The 24,702-nt window shown below is 48.2% G+C and overlaps 1 protein-coding gene and 1 long non-coding RNA gene across 6 annotated transcripts in view; one reads left to right on the top strand and one right to left on the bottom strand.

Moving 5' to 3' along the window:
- The window catches only part of ARHGEF6 (Rac/Cdc42 guanine nucleotide exchange factor 6), a 38,450-nt gene that overhangs the window by 10,881 nt on the left and 2,867 nt on the right, over nucleotides 1-24,702 (top strand). For 2 of the 5 annotated variants that reach the window (XM_068696655.1, XM_068696660.1), the window contains 17 exons: nucleotides 2,738-2,865; nucleotides 3,279-3,480; nucleotides 6,099-6,169; nucleotides 7,620-7,714; nucleotides 8,833-8,928; nucleotides 9,583-9,705; nucleotides 10,960-11,098; nucleotides 12,890-12,949; nucleotides 15,242-15,388; nucleotides 16,286-16,372; nucleotides 17,356-17,434; nucleotides 17,814-17,947; nucleotides 18,243-18,368; nucleotides 20,984-21,004; nucleotides 21,840-21,933; nucleotides 22,883-22,972; nucleotides 23,746-23,845. In XM_068696655.1, the coding sequence (XP_068552756.1) occupies nucleotides 2,738-2,865; nucleotides 3,279-3,480; nucleotides 6,099-6,169; nucleotides 7,620-7,714; nucleotides 8,833-8,928; nucleotides 9,583-9,705; nucleotides 10,960-11,098; nucleotides 12,890-12,949; nucleotides 15,242-15,388; nucleotides 16,286-16,372; nucleotides 17,356-17,434; nucleotides 17,814-17,947; nucleotides 18,243-18,368; nucleotides 20,984-21,004; nucleotides 21,840-21,933; nucleotides 22,883-22,972; nucleotides 23,746-23,845 (1,792 nt within the window). The remainder of the gene's footprint in view (nucleotides 1-2,737; nucleotides 2,866-3,278; nucleotides 3,481-6,098; nucleotides 6,170-7,619; nucleotides 7,715-8,832; nucleotides 8,929-9,582; nucleotides 9,706-10,959; nucleotides 11,099-12,889; nucleotides 12,950-15,241; nucleotides 15,389-16,285; nucleotides 16,373-17,355; nucleotides 17,435-17,813; nucleotides 17,948-18,242; nucleotides 18,369-20,983; nucleotides 21,005-21,839; nucleotides 21,934-22,882; nucleotides 22,973-23,745; nucleotides 23,846-24,702) is intronic. The other 3 variants (XM_068696657.1, XM_068696656.1, XM_068696658.1) reach the window with 3 other exon arrangements.
- Nucleotides 21,176-22,889, bottom strand: LOC137863507 (uncharacterized). Its single transcript, XR_011100927.1, has 2 exons — nucleotides 22,262-22,889; nucleotides 21,176-22,176 (listed from the first exon to the last, which is right to left on the bottom strand). It is a non-coding gene; the product is annotated as an uncharacterized lncRNA (long non-coding RNA).

Genomic DNA, 24,702 nt, shown 5'->3' with positions numbered 1-24,702 from the left:
AGCCTGCATCCTACAAGCCGCCACTGCGGATGGCCCGGTTTGTCTGTCCGCCAGGGCTGAAAGGGGTGGCAGGACCAGCCTGCTGCTGGCTCCTGCAGCTTCTGCTGTCACAAGGGCTCCGGCAGAGCTGCGCATACAGCCCTTCCCTGCAGAGCACCCGACACCCATGTAGGAGACGGCGAGAAGGAGATGACAGCTAGGGAAGCGGTGCGAGAACGTGTTTCTGAGCATCCACTTGAAGTCCAAATCCTCACGTCTTCATGGGTCTTGCTATGCAAATAACCAGGGGCATGGTGAAGTGTTAAACTCAGTATTCGGCAGCTGTCCATCAGATAACAGCAACACAGAGCTTGATGCTTTTATCTGAAGGAGAGGGCAGGGGAGGAAAACCAGCTGTGATGGATCAGGCTAGGCTCTTCTGCCCAAAATAGTGTAGGAATGTGAGCAGAAAACCCAGCTATTTTAACCATAGTTTAAGCAACATATGGCAGCAGTGTTCCATGCTGGACCAGGCATAAAATAGGACACTGTCATGATGCAATATAAATGATACACTTCTCTGCCAAACTGTCAAAGTCAGTTTTACATTTGTTTCTAGGTTGCTGCAGATATTTATAAAAGCTTTGGAAGATAGGGAGGGGCAGAGAGAAGCATAAAATCTGCAGCAACCAAGTCATTTCCGTGGGACTGTGGCTGATTGCTTGAATAAGCAGAGAAGTCTAGACTCGCGGTCTACGCCCTCCCTTTTTAGAAGGAATCAAGGGAAGAACATCTCAAACTGGCAGCAGGCCACCCCTCCTGGTCTGTGTGTTGCTGGGAGCAGCTGAAACCACTCCTGCTCAAATATCAGGGTGCTTCAGAGAAAAAAAATCCTGTGTTTGCAAAGCGCCTTTTCCATACCGAGAGGTTTTGCTATTGCTGCTGCAGTCTGGGGAGCTGGGAATTCACTGTGTGGTCATCAGGCAATTGTGTAATGAGCAGGGCGAGAGAGAAAACTGACTCACTGATGGCACACTTGATTTAGCATGAACGTTTTCCATTATTAGAGCAGGGATTGGACAGCCCGGTGCATGTTTAAGGTATGGCTGTTGACCTGTAAGGCAGCAGCGCCTGGAAGTCGTAGTCAGGGACCTGGTCCCATTGTGCAAGGCATTGTAGAGAAAGACAAAGCAGAAGGCAGTCCCCTCTCCAAAGAGCTTGCAGTTTGTGTTGCTCCAGGTCTGATCTAAGGACGAGGTGTTTTTCTATTGAAACAAAAATCCTCTTGGGAGAATAAAAGCCCAGCTGAGTTCCAGTAACTCCCACCAAGCTTCCCCTTTGGAATGATTTTTCCATATTGACATTCAGACAGGAGGACAACAGGGAAACAGCAGTCTTAACTTCGTGTTTTCTGAGTCCTGCACACACTTGGTCGCTTGATCACCTTCTCCTGTTGCAGTACTTTCAATGAATACCTCCAAATGTTATCCAGAGGACCTGCACACCCAGCAAAGTGACACCTGCAGACAGCAGTCTGCTCTTCTCAGGGCTTTTGTGATTTGCGGGCATGCAAGCTCCACAGTGCAGTTGGAGAATAACTTCTCTGGAATACAGACATTTTCTTAGATCTAAAAAGAAGCTAGAAGGGAAATCTCAAAGTACTCCACACAATTTCCTGAACTGATAATATCTGCTGTTGCTTCATTTTTGCATGCTGGCACATAGAGAGGGGGTGATCTGATTGTTTTCCCACAGTGTGGCATGAGGCACAGTAGCAGAGGACTACTGGAACCTGCAGTGCCTTGAAACTCCTCTTTCCACAGCTGTGCAGCATCTAAGCAGGATTAGGGCTGGGTGCTGTGAGGTCCTGCAGAGGCTGGTGCTTCCCTTCAAGGTGATTCTCTCTCAGCACGGGGCAGTTGCAACCACAAAACTTTTTACCCTCTGGCAGGTTTCTCGGTGTCAATATAAAAGCAAATTGCTCATTGTGAAACATAGATCTGTGTCAGAGCAGCACTATTTCCATCATCGGGCATGTGGTGTCAGGATCAGGCCCAGAGACCAGTATGCAAAGCGACGAGCGAAGGAAGCAGCTCCGAGAGCTGCTGGGATGGTTTCATCCCTTCTGTGTGCTGTCGGTCTCCTGTCCTTCCTCAGAGGAACCCGAATCCCTCTCTCATGTGGCTTGTGGCATCAGTCCATGAACAGTAATCAAAATTGTGCACAGGCTCTCTCAGCTGTGTACTGAACCCAGAAGGATTTATCTAGAGAAGGATGTGCTGAACAGCTGTTAGCATTCTTCCCCACTCTGCGGAGAAGCCCACGCTGCAGCTGCAGAGGTGACCTAAGAGCGCTCACTTGCGAGCTAACCTTTGAAACACCTTCAGTGGGGCTTACTTGGATCCCAGAGACATTCCCAGCTGGGCAGCACCGAGCTAAGCATTAGTCTATTTTTCAGCTGTTTTAAGGGCGATTTCAAACAAGTAGTGCAATTGGATATGTGGCCACAGGGCTGGTGTAATGTAGGAGTGCCTTGGGATGTAATTCAGCTCCTTCCCTCATGGAAGAGTTAACCCAGCCCAGCTAAACCATCCTGACTGTTGACTGGGAGTCGCTTCGGTATTGTGCTCTGATAGATGCTCCTCCAGCTGTTGTCCCATGTTCTTGTTTCCCTTGTGGGCGTTGTTCTTTGCTTGGTGTGATGCAGAGGGATTGGGGAGTGCTGGGTTAAACTCAGATGTTGTTTTTGCTTTACCAGATCAGCCGTCAAAAGGGCCATGTTCGCATCTGTCGTCTCTTAGCTCTGCGGCTGGAGGTGCCCACGCTGACTCCAACAGCACAGCTTCACAGTCAGCAAGGGTGTTAAGGAGGCAGTCCAAGCCTGTGGTATCCTTTATTTAAAATTTTATTAAGGGTTTAATGGCTGTGGGGGCAGAGGGATGTGATCACTACCCCTGGGTTCTGCATGCCAGCGTGGCTTGTTCAGCCCTGATCTCCATCGCAGCTTTGCTGCCTTGGCTGGAGAGAGTCTGGTGGCTTCTCAGACTGTGGTGCTGCTCTCTGGGAAATGAAGAGGGCGATGCTTATCTGCTTCCCAATGCACCGTGAGACTGAATTAATTCTTGGGAGGGACCTCGTGATCCTCTGGCGGGACTGCTTACACAAGAGCAAGATGTTAGTGCTGTTTTGAAGTGCAATACTGAAAAAAACAGCTGTAACAACAAAGAACAATGGCTTGTCCTACTGGCTTCTGCTTTTTTGGACTATCCACTAATGTTTTTCCATGTTTCTTTCCTTAGGAGATGACCGAGAATGGCAGTCATCAGCTGGTGGTAAAGGCCAGGTTCAATTTTAAGCAGACCAATGAGGACGAACTCTCCGTTAACAAAGGAGACATTATTTATGTCACCCGGGTTGAAGAAGGGGGCTGGTGGGAAGGGACCTTGAATGGAAAAACAGGCTGGTTCCCAAGCAACTACGTCAGAGAAATCAAATCCACCGGTAAGCAAATTGCTTTCAAGGGCTGATTGAATGACAGTGGTATAATGCAGTGTAGATCCTTATGCCTTTGGGAAATTGCTGCTATTTATTAAGGACCGTTAGTGTGCTTAAAGCAGCAGTGCTAATGGAAGTATGAATGGCGCCAGGAGGGAAAAGCCCAGTCTTTCGCATGACTTGTTTGAGAGCTGCTTTGCCCTCTTCCCCAGTGTGCTTTGCCAAGCCCCAGCAGCACAGACGAGGCTGGAGATTGCTCCGTGGGTCTGCTTGCCTCCTGCTGTTCTGGGGAGCTGTCAGGTCGCTCCAGTGTCGAAACACAGAATTAGCTTTTTGTTAGAGACCTAGGTCAGGCCATGCATCTGCCTTTGATCCTGCCATTTCTGGCAGTGGTGGAATGGATGCTCCCAGTCTGAGTGAGGAAAGCAACAAAAACTCTATGGCCGTAGGGAAAGACCCCTGTTTTTGTGCATAGCAATGGCTGATTTCACATAGTACATTTTCCCCCAGATGCATTTTCTGCTGTGAAGCTGCAGGCAGTGTTGAGAAAAGAGCGAGGGAACAATCCATCTGATGACATTTGCCTTTATTGAGCATTGTCTCGAGTGTCCTTAACATCTTCTGAGATGTGATTTTAACCAGATGTGGGGTGACGATGACATGAAGCATGCCCCTGGCGAACTGCCCTTAGTGTTACATAGCCATTCAAGCAGTTCACCCTATCGTGCTTCTGAGGATGCGTGACAGTAAACTTGTTTTTTCTTAACGTGCCATGAAGACTTACAATAGATGCAGACCTGTTGTGTGCTCAGTGTTGTGGGTCAGGATCAGCCCTGGCCTCAAACACCGTGAGACATAAAGAGTGGGCTGCAAAACGTGCAACCCCCATTAGACATCGTTACTCCCACACTAGCAATCAAAAAAGAAGAGGAAGGAAGAACAAAAGTAATGAGTAAGTGTTCAGAATTAGGCCAGTTTTTATTTAATTCTAAATGAAATGATCTTTGTTAGGATATCTCATCTCCCACTATTTCCCTCGGGGAAAATGATGTCTGAGCTGGAGCAGGACGTTGCAGCAGAGATCGAAGCCTTGTCTGGCACAACCCAGGAATCACTAATTAAGTCAGTGAGTGGAGAAGAGCACCATTTTATAAAAGGAGAGCAAAATTCAGTCCCACGGGATAAGTCAGATGGGAGCTGCATGAAGTAGCAGCACCTCATTGAAGCCAAGGATGAATTCCCCGTTGATCCCGATGTAGGAGCGCATCAGATTTTGTTATGTGCAAAGCTTTCCCCCCTGGTCTTCCCACTTCACGTGGGAGCAGGGCTTGTTCCCGTGGTGCAGGCACAAAGCCCAGGAGCAGTCTCCTCTTGCTCGAGGGCACATGGCTGTGTTTCAGCGACGGATGCAGGGAGCATCAGCTAACCCACCATGACTGCTGCTCGGGGGACAGCCCTTGCTGCAAGCCAGCGGGAGCTGCTCTCCTCGCCTCCGAAGCGTGAGACTTGTCACTCTAAATAGAGTCACTCGTTTTTCAGCAGCGTCTGTAGTTCCACCGTGTCCTAAGCGTGCCCTTTGGGTCGAAAAAAAAGAGGCTCCTCCGAGCCTTTAAACGAGACACAGAGCTCCTGGCTGGAAGTGACAGGAAGCTCTACAAGGGCAATAATTAGACAATACGTCAAGCTGCACTTCCCAGCAGCTAAATTTATCAATTTCAGCTTCTCCCCTGCTGTCAGCATGAAAGTAATTGCCTTCCCTGAGTGCATACAGGGAGAAAGGCCGGCCTGGCCGCCCTGCACAGCGCAGCCCTCCGAGGGGCTGAGGACTGGCCGGCTCCACAGCTGCGACCGTGGGTCTCTCACCTGTGAGACCGAAGCCAGCCTGCAATGGGAACATCTCCCAGCAGAAGTGGGAGTTTCCCAGCTGCATGTCCTGGCAGCAATGCAGCAGAGGTCCTGCTTCCTCTGCTGTGAGCACATCCTGCTTGGTGGTGGGTCTGCTGGCCGGGGACGCGCTTTGCGAGGGAAGGACTGGTGTGGGGGTGTGTTTGTGCCTGTATGCACGTGTGGCGTCCGCAGCGATTCAGCAAATGCATAAGAAAAGGATGACAAGAATTGACTGCCAGGTTTCTGTGAGCTTTTTGTCTTCAAATCTGCCTTCATTCACACACGGATTTTGCATCACCAGTGACTGCAGGGATGGATCGGGGTTAATTTACTGATTGGTGTTGGCGTCAGTTTGCGAATTGCCTGGAACTAAATGCTATATCCAACATTTTTGGTAGACACCCATTTTTATAACCCAAATTTTGTGGGCCAGGTAAAGGTGCACTGTAGCTCCAAACCGTGAAATACACGGGGCTGCTGCCAGGGATTTAGGAGCAAACCCGTGAGTTGCTGCCAAGTGCTGTGCACTGCCATGGCTGCGGCTTGCTTGGCTGCAGCAAGTGACTGCACGTTGTCAATTCGCTCCTGAATTTTCTGAAGCAGAAAAACCAACCCTGCAACTGAAGTCGTGTGTTTACAGGGATGATGTTATGGTTGCTGGACATGATGCAGCAGTGACTCTTCCTGCTAGAATGAGAGCTGTGCACTATAATTTATTGATGTGTTTTTTTGTACAGATAAACCACTCTCTCCCAAAGCATTAAAAGGACTTGAAAGCACTCAGCTGACAAAGAATTATTACCCTGTGGTAAGTTTTAAAGTGCTGATCATACATTTTAATAAGTAGCACATTATTAATCTTCTGAACTGTCTCCTTACCTTAGAAAGCATTGAAACGATTTGTAACAATTGGTGACAGTATTTAAAATGCAATTGTTGCCATTTCCTTGATTCAGGGCTATCAAGACAATAAACCGCAAGTGGAAGTCACTGCAAAATGTCACGAGGAGAGGCTGAAAGTAGGCAACTAAGATAGCATAGCAGAGGTGGTAGTTTGAGATCAGTGTTGGAGAATAAGGCACGATATCTCAGTCCCAGTCCTTTCCTGTCTGTTACTATCTCCCATCGATAAAGATAGGGAGACAATATCATGGTGCAAGGCGAGCCAGATTAGGGCTGTGACCCACGATCTCTTGTTTTGGGTTTGGCTGGAGGTGTTACACCTGAGCTGTCTGCCCTCTGCCTCCGCCAGAAGCTGCAGCCCCCAGGAAGGGGCAGTGGTCACAGCTCCCAGCCTGGCTTGTTGGCCTGGTTTTGGAGCAGGTTGATATGCCAGGCTGTGACGTGTGGCTGCGGAAAGGTTAGAGAAAGATTGCCTGTTCTGCCATCTCGCTACCAAAGTGGTGATGTATGGCAGAGGGGGCAGGTACCTTCCTCCAGGCTTGAGTAAGGCCTGCGGTATAAGCCAGATAAAATGCATGCATGTGGACGTCCCTGCCTCTCGGTGCTGGAGGTGAAACATGCTCATCAGCATGTCTAAATATATTTCAAACAAAGCAAAGCAGAAACAATATCTCCAGACAGCTGGGAACCACCTCCACTGTCTCAAAAGCTCTTCTGCATTGAGAAACTGGAGTGTTTTGTTTTTTTGTGTTGTTTTTTTTTTTTCTTCTGCATTTTGAAACTGGGAGCGAGGGCCGTGGGTTTGATGTACCCTGTGCTGGAGGCAAATTGGCTGCTGAGGTGGAATCGCAGGGCCAAGCCAAATTCAGCACTTCCTTGCAGTGGCCAGTGAGCTGTGCCCTGGCTTGAGCTATCTCAAGAGCCATCCTTATTCTGGCCACTGTTGTGTTTAAATCGTTGCCTGCCTTTGTGCAAACGGTGGTCCCAGGATGCATGCACAAATCGTTTGTTTGCATACCTTGGCAGCCAGTTCTGCATGCAGGATTAGGCATGAGCCTCTCAGGAATCAAATACTAAACTCAGATCTGAACTTACATTATATTCATGCTTTGCCAGAGAAGAAGAAACAGCCCTTAACACCCGCTGTCCAGGCCTCCCCCGGTTTGCAGTGTAAAATCCATAAATTGAACCACCAGGGTTTTCCTGAGCATTCTGGGTTCTGCATTAACAATTTTAAATGCATTCATGGACGTAAAATACACTTCTGTGGTTTGCCACACTTGGAAGCTGATGTCATGTTCCTTTGACTAGTCCCTAGTACTAAGATCTACTCAGTGCTCTGTCTCTCACCCTAGGTGTTGCAAAATATTCTGGAAACAGAACGAGATTATGCGAAGGAACTACAGTCACTTCTGGGAACTTACTTAAGACCCCTCCAGTCTTATGATAAGTAAGATATAAGGGCATCTGAGATGGACAGAACCCCGTAAAATTGACCATAGTTCATTACTTTCCTGCTTTTGAATGTTTAGGGACTGTTACTGCCTCGTAAAGCCTCACAACTTCTCTGTGAACCAGAAAAAAAACACACGTTTGTACAGGTTTCTGCTCTTTCCCATTCCTCAGCAATCACGCAGGCGTTCAGCTGCTAGAGATGGGCATTTCTGTCCGACCAAGGGCTGGCTGCTACCTCCATCTGCAAGCTCCTGTGTGGCTGTCCTGGCATGCATGTTTTCTGGCGGTGTGCCTTGCATGGCTTCTTCCCTCGTAATTTGTCTTGCTGTGACTTCTCAGCCCCAGGTGGCACCTCCTAGTCATCTCTTTGTGTAGTGAGCAACAGCACATATTCCTGTGGTTAGGTTGCTTCTCGCTAAACCCAAACTGCTGCTGAGCAAGAAGTGATCTCCCCATCTATGCAGTGATCTGTTTAAAGTCCCTCCACATCTTGCCTTCCTTCCCCAAATCTTCACATTGGGATATCTCCAGCTGTGAAAATTTCCCGTGCTCCCAGCCTGCCTCCCTTGTAGGCGGCAAATGGCTGAAACGAGGAGCGTAAGGGAGTGACAGAAGCAGGATGACAGAAGCAGACATGGTACTTTTGGTTAGGAAAAATCCAACCTGGAAAAATCCAAAGGGAACAAAGCAACCCCCACCTTAGGGGCTACACTGCAGGACCCTCCTCATGTAGGAAACCCACAGCATGAGCCCACGAAGACAAAGTTGTCTCTGTGTCTGTGCACACACCTCCCTCCCTGCCCCTGGAAGAAATCCCATCTGTCTGTGTCTATTAGACAGCTAAACATCTGAGAAGATTAGCGTGATTAAGTGATTAAAATCCAATTAAGGTAATCCTTGACAGCAGACATCTTCTCCAGGAGGCTGTGTTCTGTAGCTCACAGATCATGGGTTTTGTGTTTCCCCATGCCCCATGGTGCATCTGGGGAAACAGAAATTCTTAGGCCTTTTTGGAAGGGCTGCTTGCAGATACCATGGGGTGCTCCTGAGAGCTGTGCTCAGAGGCACTGCCCAACATCCTTTTGATGCTAATTGGTGATTTGACTCTTCTAGGCTCAGCGCCGTGGACATCGCATCATTGCTGGGAAATGTGGAAGAAATCAGCGCGTTTCAGCAAACACTGAATCAAGCCTTGGAAGATGTTGCAAAGTAAGCTCGTGCCACAGCACTGAGGGTGTTAAGCTATTGAACTGCAGCTAAAAATAATAGAAAGACCCATTCATTAATGTTCCTCCTGGCTGCTGTCTTAGGCTTGTTAAATATAGAAGAAAATAACAGGATTGAAGAAAGGCAGCAGGTAGTGCTTTGGCAGGAGGTAGAAGAAACGTTGACATTTCTACTATTCAGGTGTCTGCTGAAGCAGCTGACTTCAGAGTGTCACTAGCCCAAAGATGCAGACACGTGCATGATGGGAGATGTGGTAGGCATGAAGATGGGATTGCCTGTGAGCAAAAAGCAAATTATCAGAGGTAATCCTTTCCCTTCAGGACCAGCCACAGGGGGCTGCAGCATCCCATCCACATCTCAGCTGGTGAGACAGGGCAGGCTGGGTCACCCTGTGTCCCAGGCTGGTACCGAGCTGGGATACTGTCTGCAGCACAGAAACCCAGTCTCACCTGAGGACCTCCTTCCTCCTTCTCGAGTGACAGGCATGGGTGTTTGGCTGGGTGCTCCGGTCTTGAAGTAACCTGGGAGCGTCCCCGTGCAGTGGGTGGCTCCTGGGCAGATGGGTGAGTGTGTCGTAGCTGTAGGGTGCAGATGGAGAGCCTTAATAACAGTGTGCTGGTGTGTTGGTGCTTGTAGGCTCTCCGAGAACCAGCAACGTGTGGGAGGCTGCTTTATGAACCTGATGCCCCAGTTCCGGTCCCTCTACCTGACGTACTGTGCTAACCACCCGTCTGCAGTCAATGTCCTCACGCAGCACAGGTGAGTAATGGAGGAGGAGACCCAGACCGAAATTCCTCCTTTAAAAGTTACTTCTGACATTAGTGTGTGAGCTGGCTTGGCTTTTGCCCCGCATGTTGACAGCAGGGATCCTGCTACTGGGAAAACTGCTGGGGCTTTGGGCTCTTCAGCATTGCCTCTGCTGCAGCGTGCAGATATCACCTGCTGCTTTGTTCAGCTCATGCAGCTCTGCCATGCACTGACCTGAGCTGGTCTCACAGGTCCTGTCTGTGCATGCAGAGCTCTCTTGCCTTGGGTAAAGCAGAGGCAATAACCCTTTGCAGCAGCAGCTCCTGTGCTTGTTACAGGCTAAGGCCCCGGATGCTGTTTCAGACTCACTGCTGCAGTGCCCACACACTTGCAGATGGGGGGGATGTTCCCTCGTGGTATGATGGTGTGGGGCACGTTCTTGTAAAAGGAGGATGTTTGTTAAAATCACCCAGTTACCCAGTTTAATAATTGAGCTGCTGTTCAGCTGTCTGGTTGCTCTGCAGACTCTTTGATAGATCACAGTAATAACGCCTTCCTTCACAACGTGTCCCACTTGAGCAGACACCTGAATTTGTGTAAGGTCATGCTAAAGAGCACACTAAGCTGAAAGGCTGCCACTGTGTCATCCCTCATGCAACTTAGCTGTCTCCCTGCAGTGATGTTAAAGCCAGGATCCCGGCTGTACTGTTTAATTCTTCCCTTTCTGTAACGGAAGCTTGCAATATATTTACTTACCTGCTGAAATCCAGCTTTATTCAACTTAACAAAGATCCTGGTTCCTGTAAATGATTCAGTTATTTGGTTCACTAGCCTGACCCCTTTTCTTAAAGAATCAGCTTGGACAAATGTGCTGACATGGGAGTTGTGTGTGCTAAAAACACCAGCATCCCAGAGGGGTCCCGGTGGCACAGCTCCCACCACATCACTGCACGTCCCCTGGCATGGCATGAGTATTGTCAGCCAGCCCACACCATCAACCAGACACCTTGCCCTGGGCTACTCTGCTGTGCCATCACCGATGTGCCCCAGACACTGCGTGCACACCCACCACCACGCAGCATCCCCGGGGAGCGGGCTCTTGTGCTGCTGTGTTTGCAGATGGTTACTGGGAGGGGAGGCTGGAATGCCTGTAAGTCAAGTGCAGCTCCGAAGAGAGCCCCGGCCCTCAGGAGAGCAATGGGAGGCAGCAAAACACAGCCCTCGGCGGTGCTGAGCCCAGCTTCTTGTTGTTGTATCTATTTATAGTGATGAGCTGGAGAAGTTCATGGAGAGCCAGGGTGCGGCCAACCCAGGCATTCTCATCTTAACCACGAGCCTCAGCAAACCCTTCCTGAGGCTGGATAAATACGTGACACTGCTGCAGGAGCTGGAGCGGCACATGGAGGTAGGTGGGACACCAGGCAGGCTGCGCCCCTGGGTGCTGCAAGAGCTGTCCCCAGACTGCAGGAGGCATCTCTGCTCCTTCCCCTAGTGCTGAAGCATCACACTGCTAAATGGCTAAATGTCCTTAATCCCCACTCCAAGGAGCTGGAAGGGGCTGTTCTATCTGCACGGGATATTAGCTGCCCCAAAGCGGGGAAGGTGGGGGAGGCTGTGGGAAGACATCGCCTGCTCTTTGCCTGAGCCAAATATGGGCCAATCCCAAAGTGGAATTCAGCGTCAGGCTACAGCTGGCATTTATTTGCCCAGCACCTAATAAATCAGTATTTTTATAACCGTTTTGTGGGATTTCTATCCCTGGCTGCTCACTCCTGCTGCACACAGGCATGTCCCCATTCCTTGCCCAGGGCTTGTGCTCGGGGCTGGAAGCAGAGCCGCGCACACAGGCGTGGATCTGGCAGCCAGTGCAGACACGGGGGTGGAGGAGCGAGTGCCTGGGAGCAGGGAGAGCAGCCAGCGGGTAGAGACTTCCTCAGCGGGCAGCAGATCTGCTCTCGGACGTTTGTCCCCCCCAGGGATCATTGTCGTCTCTGTCCCTCACTGCTTTGGTTCTGCTACTTGCCTGGTGAGGTGAGGAAAGCAGAAGTAACAGTCTGGTTTTAAATGTTTTTGCTTTTCCTTCTTCTGATATTAATTACTACCAGTTAATTACTCAGCAGACTTAGCCGTGACCATTCAAATCCATGTCCCAACCAAAGGATTAAAACCTCTGTGTTTGAGCAAGAGGTTTTTCTTTATAGGAAAGGGCATAAGACCCTGTACCTTAGGCAAACCTGGCCTCTCGCCTGGCTTGGCTGAGCTGCAGGGGCAGAGCTGAGCTTGGATGCAGCCACTGTGACCATACAGGGACCAGTGTGCTCTTTGCAGAATGCCATGTCAGGGTCAGCAGTGGATGCAGGGACATGCACATCACCTGTTTCTTTGAGCTTCTAAGCCGGGTGTGGGAGTAGGGGTTTTATTACATGAGTAAGGAGGGTTGAGGTTTAAGCTGTGATGCCCTGGGAAGTGTTATGTATGTATACAATGTGGGTATACGCAGTGTGGATGTATATAGCACAACATACCCTGCACTGCTGCGCAGCTGGAGATGGGGCAGGCCTCTGAACAGCCATGGGAGTAGCTCCATCACAGCCTAGATACCTTATGATTTTCTTGACATGAGGTCTGGATGGTGAAGAGCTTGTGATGTAGGGCCCTGAATTCCCAGGGAATGTACCAGTGTGCAGCTGCAGCCAGAAATAAGAGGCAGCATCCTGCTTTCCCCTCCCTGGCCTGGGATTTGCCCTCTCTTGAACCAAGAGTTGGAGATCCCGCTGATGCTCATGGAAACTGCACCCTTTATGGTGCAATGGCTGGAATGTTTGCACCCTAATAGAAGTTCCATTTGTGAATGTGAAACAAGAAACCCACCCTACCTGCCTGTAGGGTCAGCCTGTTTGAATTTATTTTCCTTAAGCTTTGTAAAATTATCTCTAGTCTTGCTCTGCCCTCTTTACACTCATTAAATAGGCTGATATCATTGAATTGCATAGCTGCTTTAAAAGATGCCAAGTTGAGCAGGGTGGTGAGGAAGCCAGCACTGGTACCTGGGGGATTTGGGCTGCCTCCTGTAGTCCCTGATGCCTGCCCCTTGGGGCCTTGCAAGCCCTGGGAGCACTGGAGCCATCAGTCATGTTGGGCGCTTTGCAGGGCTGTTGCTGTTGGTGATTCAGGGTTTTTTCTCTCCCTTCACTAGGAGGCGCATGCAGATCATGAAGACATCTTGAAAGCCATCACATCCTTCAAATCTCTTGTGGTAGGTGGCAATTCTTAAAATAGAGCACTCCATTTCAGAGCTGCATTTCATGAAGAGTGAGTCAAGCCTGACATTTGTCTCCTCATTTAAAAGAAAAGAAAGGTCTTTTAGAATGGAAAAGATGGGTGATAAAGACACTTAATTTCAGGTTTCAAGCCTAGAGTGCCCCTCTGCTTGCATGTTTCAGCAGTTAGAGGCTGGCTCTGCGCACTGCTGCAGAAAGCCATGTATGGGTAGTGGTGGTGGCTGGGTCCCTTTCATCTCCTTTTGCCTTTTTACCCTGGTAATTTCCCCCTTGAAACTATACAACTATACTGCCCCTTGCTCTTGCAGGTGAGCTGTGAAAGGTTAGTACCGGCGTCTGACTCAAATGCTGGTGCCAGCCGAAAGGTCCCCTTTGTGGACAGCTCAGGGCTTTGTTGAGATGCGCACCATGGGCATCAGGAGGTCCTGGCTATGGTGCAGGTATTTGTGGCTCCTGGTTCTATGGCCATCAGTGGGGAATGGACAAATAGCAGCAAACTGATGAGTCAGAGGAAGATACCAGCTCTGTTTCTGTGCGCTGTGTTACCTATGCCCCTCAAAATCCTAGTGCAATGAGATCAAAAAGAGGGGTGAAAACCATCCACATGCACAAAGGTTTTACCTAGCAAAGCTTTCTTTCGATTATAATAAAAGCTGTCATTTCTCTTTGTAGCCATTAAATACCTTTCACTATAACCACTCCAGATGTGGTCCAACTTCCTTCCTTAGCTTGGCAGATGCAGGCTTTCAGTGCTTAGCAGTGCAGATAAAAGATGCGGAGGAGAAAGTTCATAGAAAACAGGAAAGGGCGATCATGTTACATTTACTTAGAAACTCAGCTCCCGTTCCATTAATTCTAGTAGGTAGTAGGGGAGTAATTCAGTTAAATTATAAGATGTCATTCATCTGTAGGAATGCTCGTAAGTTTTTTTACTTGAAAAATGCACTGAGCAATGCAGCGTAATTATGGTAGAATGAAAGGGGTTTGGCATAGGTTTGAGGTTAGATGGGCAGAGATGCTCCTCGCAATGCACACGTGGTGCCTGGGACCAGAGGCTCCTGGGCAAAGGCAGAGCAGTAATTGCAGAACTCTGCCATTTGCTGCCTCTGTACAGATCGTGGTGGACTGCTGTGCATTTAGTATGAATTTGCATCCTGAGAACTTCAAATTCAGACAATCAGGGAGCTGCTGAAGCACCCAGTAGTTGCAAAACCAGAGGAAGCCCCCACAAAATTGTGTCTTTTCATACTAGACCCAGGGCAGCCTTTCCTTTGGGCATGCCTGAAGATCTGGATAGTCAAAGAATTTGCATGAAACTCAACTCCTTCCTGAGTCTGAAAGGAGGAAAATCTCCATCAGAAACCAGGGTTTGGAAAAACCAAGCAGTGGGTGAAAACTGAGCCCAGATTTGGCCTTGCAGCAATTTTTCCCATTGGCAGAAAGGTCAGTTAAAACAAGTTTTGCTTGGATTTGCAGGGCTGCCTTTGCTCAGTCAGCATTGTCCTTTGCTTGCTGAAAGCAGCTGCAAGACCGGCTGCTCCATGGAGCTCTAAGAGTCCACAACTGCAAGTATCGCTGCAGTCTTTCAAATCGTGGCAGCTTCAGAAGCTCCCTTTTGTGTTGCTGTACTGCATTGCTGAAATACTGTGCCAAGTTCTCACTTCAGGGTTTGCAGATTTTGATAAGAAAATATCTGCCTATCTGAGTTGTGGGGGCTTTGCAGTGCTGCAAGGATAAGTTTTTTTTGCTGTTTCAGCAAAGTTGGATGAATCTTTCTGAGCACCAGCAAAATGAGCAACATTTAACTCTGTGGCTATCTTGGTTTGGAAAATGTGACCCTGTAGTCTCAGAGGTAGAACTGGTTTGGAAAGAAAGGTTTGCTCGGTACAGTTTGCAATTTCTTTGACATTTTAACATATTCATTACATCATAAATTGCTGTGGTGTGATTTTTGACAAGGTTTGTGTAATAGAGCCAAAGCAGGCTTTTCTGGTTGAAAAGTAGTGATGCTTTCACAAGAAGGCAAGCGTTTTGTATGTGTAACTCTGGCCAATACTTTCGACCTTTGCTAAGTTTGTCTCATCATTCTGGGTCTCTTTTGGGGTAAAGCGGTGAAACCTGGAGCACTGCAGTCAAGTTTTGCATGTGGTGCAATCTGTTGAGCGCTGAGCCCACATGCAGGCTTGGCTGGTGAAACCATCTTCCTTAGGATGGTCTGCATTTGCATCTGCACTTTTGCTAACAAAACATACCGTGGTGATTTCCAGACTCAGTGTCAGGAACTGAGGAAGAGGAAACAACTTGAGCTGCAGATCCTTTCTGAATCCATTCAGCGCTGGGAAGGAGAGGACATAAAAACGATGGGAAACATCATCTACATGTCCCAGGTTATGGTGCAGAGTGGGGGGAGCGAGGTGAGTGCAGCTTCCAGGTAAAGACATTGTGACCAAATGCCCTCTGCTTGGGGGATCAGCTGTGCAAGGTGACAACTACTCTGACCCCAGGCCAGCAAAGTGCTCACAAATAATGCCAGTACATAATTTTACTGGGACAAACACTGCACAACTGGAACTGTGCACGTCTGTTAGAGTCAGGTATCAAGACCTGGTTGCTTATCTTCAGCCCTTCAGTGACACACTTTTCCAGCAAAAGAAGAGTCTTAGTGTCATACAGTACACTAATTCCTCTCCTTTCCCCCTGTGACTTACTCTGAGAAATGAGAGTGACTTTCAAGTGTGCATTAGCATCATTGTTTTGCCACGTCCTGTGCGCAGCATGGTGGCTGTAATGATGTTCCACTCCAGAGCTGACTGTGTTTAGCAGGGAACTGGAGGGATCCCTGCCAAACCCATCGCTGGTCCCGAAGTATCACATCTGTGCTTTCAGCAGATGCTTACCAATAGTGTTAGACCCATATATGCCACATGTTTGGTGTTTGCTGTCTGTGAAAGTGCCCACTATCGATGAATTACTTGCTTGCTATAGCAACTTTTCCCTGGGAAGGGAAGACCTGTAAAACAAAACCCTGCAGAGTCTAGTCCCCGAGTTTTGTTTGGGATGTGAACTGCTGGGGACAAATTAGTAACATCTTTAGGACTAGCAGGGTGCAGACAAAAATGTACATAGGCTCCCTTGGAAAAGCTGGTACAGCTTTACAGCATAAGATGCTGTAAAGAAATAAAAGCCAAAATAATTGGTTTGAGTTTGGTCTCTCTAAGGCTGTGGTTCCAGCTGTAGTGGGTACCTTTTGCTGCAGGAAAGTACTCATGGTACACTGCGAACTGGACTAACCTAAATTCTTACCCCCGCAGGAGAAAGAAGAGCGGTATTTCTTGTTGTTTTCCAATGTTTTGCTCATGCTGTCTGCAAGCCCACGGATGAGTGGGTTCATCTATCAGGTAGGCATGCTAAATGTGAAGTTGCAAGGCATTAGCTGTGAAAAAGGAAATCAGATATCTGATCAAATTCAAATCCCCTCCTTCCGTAAATCTCTGTTTTATGTAAATGGGCTGGGAACCAAGGCTTGGTTTTGCCATGCATGCCAGGACACTTACTGCAAGTAGCTTTGTCCTGCCAACTGGTCAGGCAGCATTTGTTAAGTGTGAATACTTTGAAATTAGAAAAAATATAAAAATCAAACACACCAATCCCTATCCTTCATGCTCTTCTCAAGAATTCAGTGTGTGTGTCAAGTGTCGGGAGCCAGCTGTGGGGTTTTGCCCCAGACAGCCAGCTGGTTGTCAGTGTTGTGCTGTCTCCGTACAATATCTCACTATTACAAAGCCCACTATAAACAAGCCCACATCTCCTGTGTGTGAGGCACCCCAAATGATGCGCTTCAGGTGTCTTACTATTCTGAACGGCTGCCATCAGGCTCTTTCTAGCTTGGCTTCTCTCCAGTTGCCTGAAACAATCAATGCCCTCCAGGAAAAGGACACTCCTCTGCTGATGTGTCATATGAGAAGGTGGTGAGGCAGACGGTGAAGATTTGGGAAGGATTTGGCTGGGTCTTTAGATTTTACCCACCAGTGGGAGTAAGGTGAACGGGCAGCGCGCCATGCAAAACAGAGGGAAAGGGAAGGCTTTCAGAAAAAAGAGGGGAAGTTGATAGTCCTGACTTCTTTGTAAAAAGGGTTTGCACCTCATGAATAGAAAGGGTGGCAGATGAGCTGGGGATGACTCAGTTGTCATGGGAGCCTCTTCTCAGGGGGTTGACCTAATTGTGCAGGGAAATCTAGATCCATACATTAAAGGATACTCTTCCTGCAGTCTGAGGCCTTCGCTAATCAGTTTTTAATGGCAGTTCCCAAAGAGTCAGCAGAAAGGAGCAGAACAACATGGGAAGTAGATACAGACATTGACTCCTCCTCAATTCTCCTAGGGAAAGCTGCCTTTAACAGGAATGACGCTGACAAAGCTGGAAGATGCTGAAGGGAATGAACACATGTTTGAAATTGGAGGTGAGTGTGGCCCCTGCCTGGGGCCGTCCTACCAGCCCGAACAGCAGCTGTCACCAGTGATACCAGTCCTCCTCCTCCTCACAACCACCACGCTGTGCTTTTTGCTCTTTTATCATGCGTTGTCTGAGTTCTGGGCATGTCCCTCCTGGTTGAGGCTACCTCCTCCCAGTGCCAGTTCCCTTGGCATCTCTGTGCTGCTCCAAGGCTGCCTAGCACTGGCAGCCCAGAGCAGGACAGGCAGCCACATCTTTGTGGTCTCTGGCCACTGACCTTTGCAAACAGAGGAGCCACTTGCTGCCCTTCTGAGCTGAGCTCCTCCTGTGTTTCTTCCTGCATCTCTACCACTTGCTAAAGATGGTTGTTTGACCCTCTGCTGCAGGGAACATGACAGAGCGGATCACCGTGTCCTGCAGCACCAGCCAGGACTTGCACGAATGGCTTGACCACTTGCAAAGGCTGACCAAAGGGACATGCAACACCGTATCCAAAACGCAGTCCTGGAGCGCTCATTCGGTAAGCGTGCTGCCTCCCAGCCTGTTTGCTGCCTGTTGGTTCTCAGCCCTGGCTGATCTCTCTTTTTCAGCAGCGTGCTGTGATATTGAGGTAATACAGCTATAAAACTTTTCACATCCTGCAGTTTTGTTTATAACCATGCGGTGCTTGTACCATTGTTCATATATCCTGCCCTAATTTTGTTGCAACTCAGGTATCTAAAAGGCATTCATGGTGAACCTTTGTCCATCCCCCTCTGCTTGACTACTTTGTTTGGTGGCTAACAATCTTCACTGCTTCTCATCTATTTTCTCAGACATTTAGCTCAACCGGACAGATCCGTGGCCCTCTGGAACCCCCCAAAATCCTCAAGCCTTGGAGCTTGAGCTGCCTCCGTCCTGCTCCTCCACTCAGACCATCAGCGGCACTGAGTTACAAGGAGGTAATCCTGCGTGCGTGCAGAGGACCCTGATTTCATGGCAATCCCTAGCGCTTGTGCCCAGGTTTCTTACCCATCGTGAAGGCACAGGTTTGCTGCTCCTTCAGTTAATAGGGATGCTGAGAAAAAATACTGTGTAAAGCTATGCCCAGCCGTGCAAACCAACGATGGATGCTTGTCGCTGCAGCTGGCTTTGAGCTGCAAGCAAAGCATAAGCACGTGTTTGCAGAGTCAGCCCTGTCCCTGGTGTTTGCTGTAGCCAGTGCTCTTGGGACAGGTGCAGGGGATTTTGTTGCTGTAGCTTGCAGCGTCCTTACCCCGCCTGCCGGATGTCACCAGTCTCCTCCTCTGGGTTTGGCCAGAGCTGTGTCACAGCAGCACTCAGGATCGAGCCCCCAGCCATGCTGCACCAAGAGGAGGAGGAAAAGGCCTGTTGGTATCCTGTATGATTCTCACCTATGTTTTTGTGGGGTGCTCAACCCCAGTGCTTTGCATACCCGTAACTTGCTGGGATGCAGCAGCTGGGGCGTCGCTTCCCCCGCAGCAACCCCCAGCCTGGGAGGCAGGAGGTGGTGTGGGGAAACCCAAAATAAACCCCAGCTCCCATTCTCACCCCCTGTTGCAACTGCAGTGCTGTCCTTCCCTACCTTGCGGTAAACTTTTGGGATTACTCACCAGTAACTCTGTAACGTTCCTTTTACTGAATGAGCACTCCGGTTCTGAGTCACCAGCCTTTCTTGGTACAGCAGCCTGGGAGCGTCACTGCCCAGGCTCCCAGCAGGGACAGGGACAGGGATGGAGCTCGTGCATGGCTCAGCCCCTCAGCATCCAAGGACTGGAATGCCCAGCAGCCGGCGGGGCTGTGGGTCCTCTGCTCCAGGCAGATTCTAGGTAGCTTCACAGCGTTTTGTTAGGTTTACTTCTTAAAATTCATTAAGCAGTGCGTTTCACTTTGGGAATTAAATTGTTCCAAAACCAAACAAGCAGGCTGGAAACCACCCTTAATCTTTGCATGTTCCAAATCCCTGATGTAGACTAAACAGTCCTGTGCTTGCATGGTGCATTAAAATATAAGGAAAGGCTTTAATTAGAGGAGAAATTTTGCTGTGTGAAAGTGCAAGGATGGTATTTATTTATAATGCAGAGCAAAACCACAAATTGAGTGATATCATTAATACCACAGCTCTCTGCAATTTCTCAGTTATTCTCGGCTGCACACAGCAGAAGTTAAACCATCTGCATAGAAAGGAGCCGAGAGGTTTTTCAAGAGAGGCTGTGCTGGCAGGGAGCTCCAGGGGCAGGATGGGGCTGCAAGCTGGATGGCAGCATGCAGGGCATGGAAGGACCAAAAACGTGGACATAGGCATCCCTCCCAACTCTAACGAGCCTTCAGGTAAAGGCACTGCAGAGGGTTCTAAGTCCCCAGATAGAGAAAATCCATGTCCTTGCATTGGGCGTGGGCATGCAGCCCACGGACACAAGCTTGTAACGACAAACGCAAAATAAGTTCAGTTGTTGGCCCAAAATTAAAGTAGGGCACAAAGTGAACTATGCTAACAGCTCAGCACATCACCTTTCTATAGCAAAGAGATAATGAATGAATACAAATATCAAATGTTATTTGCAGGGAAGGGAGTAGGGGAGTTTGGTTTAAAAGATTAGAGATTTTCAGACATCCAGTGTTACTTTAATTGGCTACTAGTAACGTAGGATGGGATGGCATAGTCTTGTGCATTTCCTCATACCTAGTTGTGTTCAGGAAACCCCAGAACCTGCTCGCATACCGCACAGCACTGTTGTTATTTCCATTGAAATTGGGTCATTTTTCCTGTTCTGTTTCCAGTAATCATTTGAAATGACAGAGCAGGTGCTGTGGGTAAAGCAGTGTGTCCGGATTCAGGTTAGCAAAGTGAAAAAGATTTACAGATGATTTCCACTTTTTTTTTTTCCTTTTCTATTTTTAAGCGGCCTGCTTTGCATTAGGTGAAGGGGTTTTTAGCATTGGGATTTCTAGCTTTTGTTGGCCAGACTGGCAGGAGAGCAGTGAGGCTCCCTGTGCCGGGCATCCCACGGATAGGACCCTCTGCAGGGTATGGAGGGAAGTCCTACTGCACTGATGCCTGATACTATCAGGTTTCCAGTGAGCATGGCAGGTGCCCTCCAGGAGGGTCCCCTTTGAGAAGACAAGGTCTTGGGGGATTGTCACCAGATTGGGCAGAGCAGCACATCCCTTCCTCCCTGGGGCTCGACGGAGCCAGGTGTGCTGGGTGGCTGCAGCACTGGCACCAGCTATGTAGGTGCTAGCCTATTTTAAGCACTTTTCTCTTAAGCAACCAATAGGTACAGAAATCTACTACTAACACAGGAGGCATGTTCTCTATTTTGACGTGTTCAGAGTGCATTAATGCCCACTTACCATGCGTTTCACATGTAACTTTTTCAGTTTTGCATAACACCGTTCTTTGCATGTTGATAGCAAAACCAGTACAGAGGGTGTGCCAAATTAATCACAACACTAACATTTAAATGTGGTTTAGAAATGTTGATTTAATGGACTTGGTCAGTAAAATCATCAGTCTCTCACACTCATCTTCTCTTTCTTTGCATATTCATTGTAGAGGATGTCTTATATCTTAAAGGTAAGGGTAGATACATCTCTTTGGCTTATCGTGGCAAAGACTGCTTATTGCTGTTCATGCTTCTTGTGCTTGCATGACTCTAATTTTGCCTGGCTGTATCAGTAAGTTAACATGAGAGTCAGTGGTGACTGGTAAATGTATTTTGAGAGATCTTTCGAGAAGGATTTAGGATTGTGGTACTAAACTTCCTGGCATGCCTCTCCTGCCACTTGTCATTCCTTAAAGTTTGTATTGCATGTAACCTATTAATATACTAATTCTCTCCAAATCAGCATGATTTGTAACTCAGCGAAGGAGATAAAAGCTAAAAGCTTATGTTTCTTACTTGTGGAGTCAAAGCAAACACTAACTTTGTGTGTATTTGTTTGTTTTCCGTGTATGTTGGGGGGTATGTATACTCTCAAACAAATTGTATACATTGAGAAACAATGTCATTTGCCCACTTCTTTTTAATTAGAAATCAAATTGAGTCAAGGAAATAAACAGTATTTAAGGTTTTCTAACAAAGACCACGGAGTTGTTAAACAGACCCGAAGTGCTGTGAATATGTTGGAATTCTTTGGCCAAAGGATATTAGCTGAGGGATATTTGCTAAAGGAGTGTGTCCTGCCCTGGACCTGCAGGTGCAATTCTCACCGCTGTTAGAGGGAGCAGTGGCTAAAGGACTAGTGCATGGGAAAGGCAAAAAGCATAATGTCCTCCAGCTTTGCCATTGTCTGCTTTGTAGTTCTCTAATGTGTTGTGCTTAACACAGACAGCCACATTCAACCTGAGCTGCTCCATTGTTTGAGCTGCCTTTGGTTCTGGTCAAGTACAAGAGTCTGTTTCTCTATAGGACTCCAGCAAAAGTCCAAAAACCATGAAGAAGTTTCTTCCAAAAAGGAAAACTGAGAGAAAAGCATCAGATGAAGAGTTTGTTATTAGGAAAAGTAAGTGTTGAATTTTTCTCTTCTTTTCTGTGGTTTCTTTGTGCTCAGTAATCTCCACAGGGCTTTGAGAGCAACCTTTCTTATGGCGCTGAATGTGGCACATGAGCAAGCCTACGTGCTGCTGAGCATGGGAGGCTCCTGCACATGCAGCCTTTCCCAGGCACTTGCAGATCCCCTCCGAGCTGTGACTGTCCTCATCATGATTCTTACTGTGAGATCACGTGGCTCTGGCTGGTCTTGTGGCTACAAAGCCAAGAAACTACGTCAAAACAGTTAAAAGCTGCACTAGAAGTGCACACCAGATGTGTCTGAGCTGGGACAAACTTACCTGTCCATGTTGTCAGGTCCTGGAGCCATTTCCACAGGGCACAACAGAATAAAAATGAGGCCCTGTTCTTGCAGAGGTGTTCACCTGCAAAGAAAGATGTCCTGACTGCTACCTGAAGGCAGTCTGGGATATTCCTTGAGGGGGAAGGGGTGAAAGGCCAGTGGTACACTGCTGCAGTATGACCCTGAGGTCACTTGAAGACAGCACTGAACCAGGGTTAGGAATGAAGACTTCACCTTTCAGAGTCCTATTGTGTTGTGGCTGTACCAAACATCCCCAGGGCACTGTCCTCCTCTGGGAAGCCCTCCCAGGAAGGCTTTTCTGCCTGCCCATCTCCCTGTGCTGCTGGCACCCAAAGTCAGGCATCATCCCCCAAATTTTGCTAAGGTGAGCCCTAGAAGGGCTTTTTCATACCATTTAGTCATAGTGCTTGATGTCACAGGATGTTGCAAAGGCCAGAAAATGTAAGGGAATTCAAAAAGGGATTAGGGAAAGTCCCCAAGACTGTCAGTCGAGGAAACAATGCTCTCTTGCTCTGAAGTCCCTTGACAGGAAGGCTGGGAGAGAAGAATCCAGAGCACCTGGCTTTTTGTGGCAGCTGTTGTCTGCAATGTCTTACAGGTACTGCTGCATTGGAAGAAGATGCTCAGATCTTGAAGGTGATCGAGGCATACTGTACCGGGGCAGGCTTCCAGCAAGCTCTCAGTTCAGGTGGGCACAAACAGATTAGTTAATGTTCATTCTGCCTGTAACACTGATAACCTGTCTGGGAAAAAAAACAGATGGTTGCATCAGACAGCAATGAGACTCATGCTAGGAAACTGTGTGGTGTTCAATCTTCAAGATAAGGGAGCTTCATCTACCTAGTGGTTTAGTTGCCATTGTTTTTCTTCTAAACACAGAGAATGAGGAGGTAGGAGGGTAGATGAGACACAGCTACTTCACCAGCACTTGCAGCACTTGTTAGGAATTAAACGAACCTAGTCAGTGCCTGTGGCTGTCAGCACTGAAAATCTGATAGTAATCTCAGGTTGCATATAGCTTTAGAAAGGAAGCATGAATATTATCTCTCAATCAGCTGCATGTTTAGAACAAGCTACTTCATAAGAACCTATCTAACATCTTAAACTCTGGAAATATAACTATTTATCATTGCTGGTAAGATGTCAAATTAAATCACTGAACTATCAAATAATGGCATATTTATAGAAGGGAGACCATATTTCTTCTGAGAGCTCTTGACCTGAACTGAGTGATTTAATTTATAAATAATGATGTAGCTTTAGGTGCCCTGAGCACTCTTGGAAACTTTCCCTTCGTGGCCTGGCTCTGGCTCAGCCGCACACCCCAGCCCGCATTTAACCCTGCTGAGCCTCCCGCTCCCAGGGCGAGTGACGGCTGCATTTGCTGTGCTGCCTCCGGCACGGCGTGGGCGCCAGGGAAAGTCTCCCTTTTTCTTCCTGATGAGTAATTCTTGCACACAGGCTCCCGTAAAGACTCCATCCCCCAAGTCCTTCTTCCTGAGGAAGAGAAAATCATCATCGAGGAAACAAGAAGCAATGGCCAGACTGTCACCGAGGAAAAGTAAGCAAGGCTGCAGATTCCCCTGTCACTTTTTGGAAGGATGGTTAAAAACCAGTGCCCTCTCCGTCCTCCGCCCACAGAAGTGGTCAGGAGCCTTATCCTGGCTGTGCCAGAAATGCCGGGCTATTCCAGTTGCTATTTTGTCCCTTTTCGAGAACAGAGTCACATTCCCAGCTGCTCTGACATGGCTGCAGCCTCCTGGGAGCCTGTGCCTGGGTCTTGAGAGCATTTATTGCGTCCCAGAGCCTCTCCGGATGTATTGAACTGGGTCAGGGAGGACAGAACCAAACAAGTGTTTTTTTTTTTTTAAGCTACAGACATAGCAGGCTGCTGCTGCTACCCCTCGTGAGGCTGTGTGATACTGCCTGTGAGTGCTCCCAGTCTGCTCCATAGCGCTTAATGCTTCAGCATCTGGGTTATTATGTTGGTCCCCTCCTTTTCTAACCCAGGCAGTGCATTCCTTTTTTTTTTTTTTTTTCCTCTCCAGCACAGCCTCAAGGAATCAGGGCCATTTAACAAAAGATACTCAGGCACTTCAATTTTAAACCCCCCTTTTTTTTTTTTTGCAGTAGCATAAACAAGGAAGCCAAAGCCACAGACCTTTGTTGTTAACTTAAAGAGAGCAGAACAAGGTTGCTTGGTTTGCTTTTTTTTTTTTTTTTCCTTCAGTGTTGAGAAAAGAGCCCTGAATTTTTGGCTGGTAGTCCATAAATGCTCCTGGGCTCTGTTTCCAGAGTGACTTCATAGGTAACAGTGCCAGTGGCAGCCCAATGCCTGCAATTGGCAGTGGAGAAAAGGGAGCTGGAAGCACCTTCCCCATAAGTGCTTCAGTCACAAAAGCTCCCATGTTGATGCTG

Source organism: Anas acuta, chromosome 13 (genome assembly GCF_963932015.1).
Source record: "Anas acuta chromosome 13, bAnaAcu1.1, whole genome shotgun sequence".
Lineage (NCBI taxonomy): Eukaryota > Metazoa > Chordata > Aves > Anseriformes > Anatidae > Anas > Anas acuta.
Note: the sequence above shows the minus strand (reverse complement) of the source record. Positions and strands in the feature narration are given on the sequence as shown.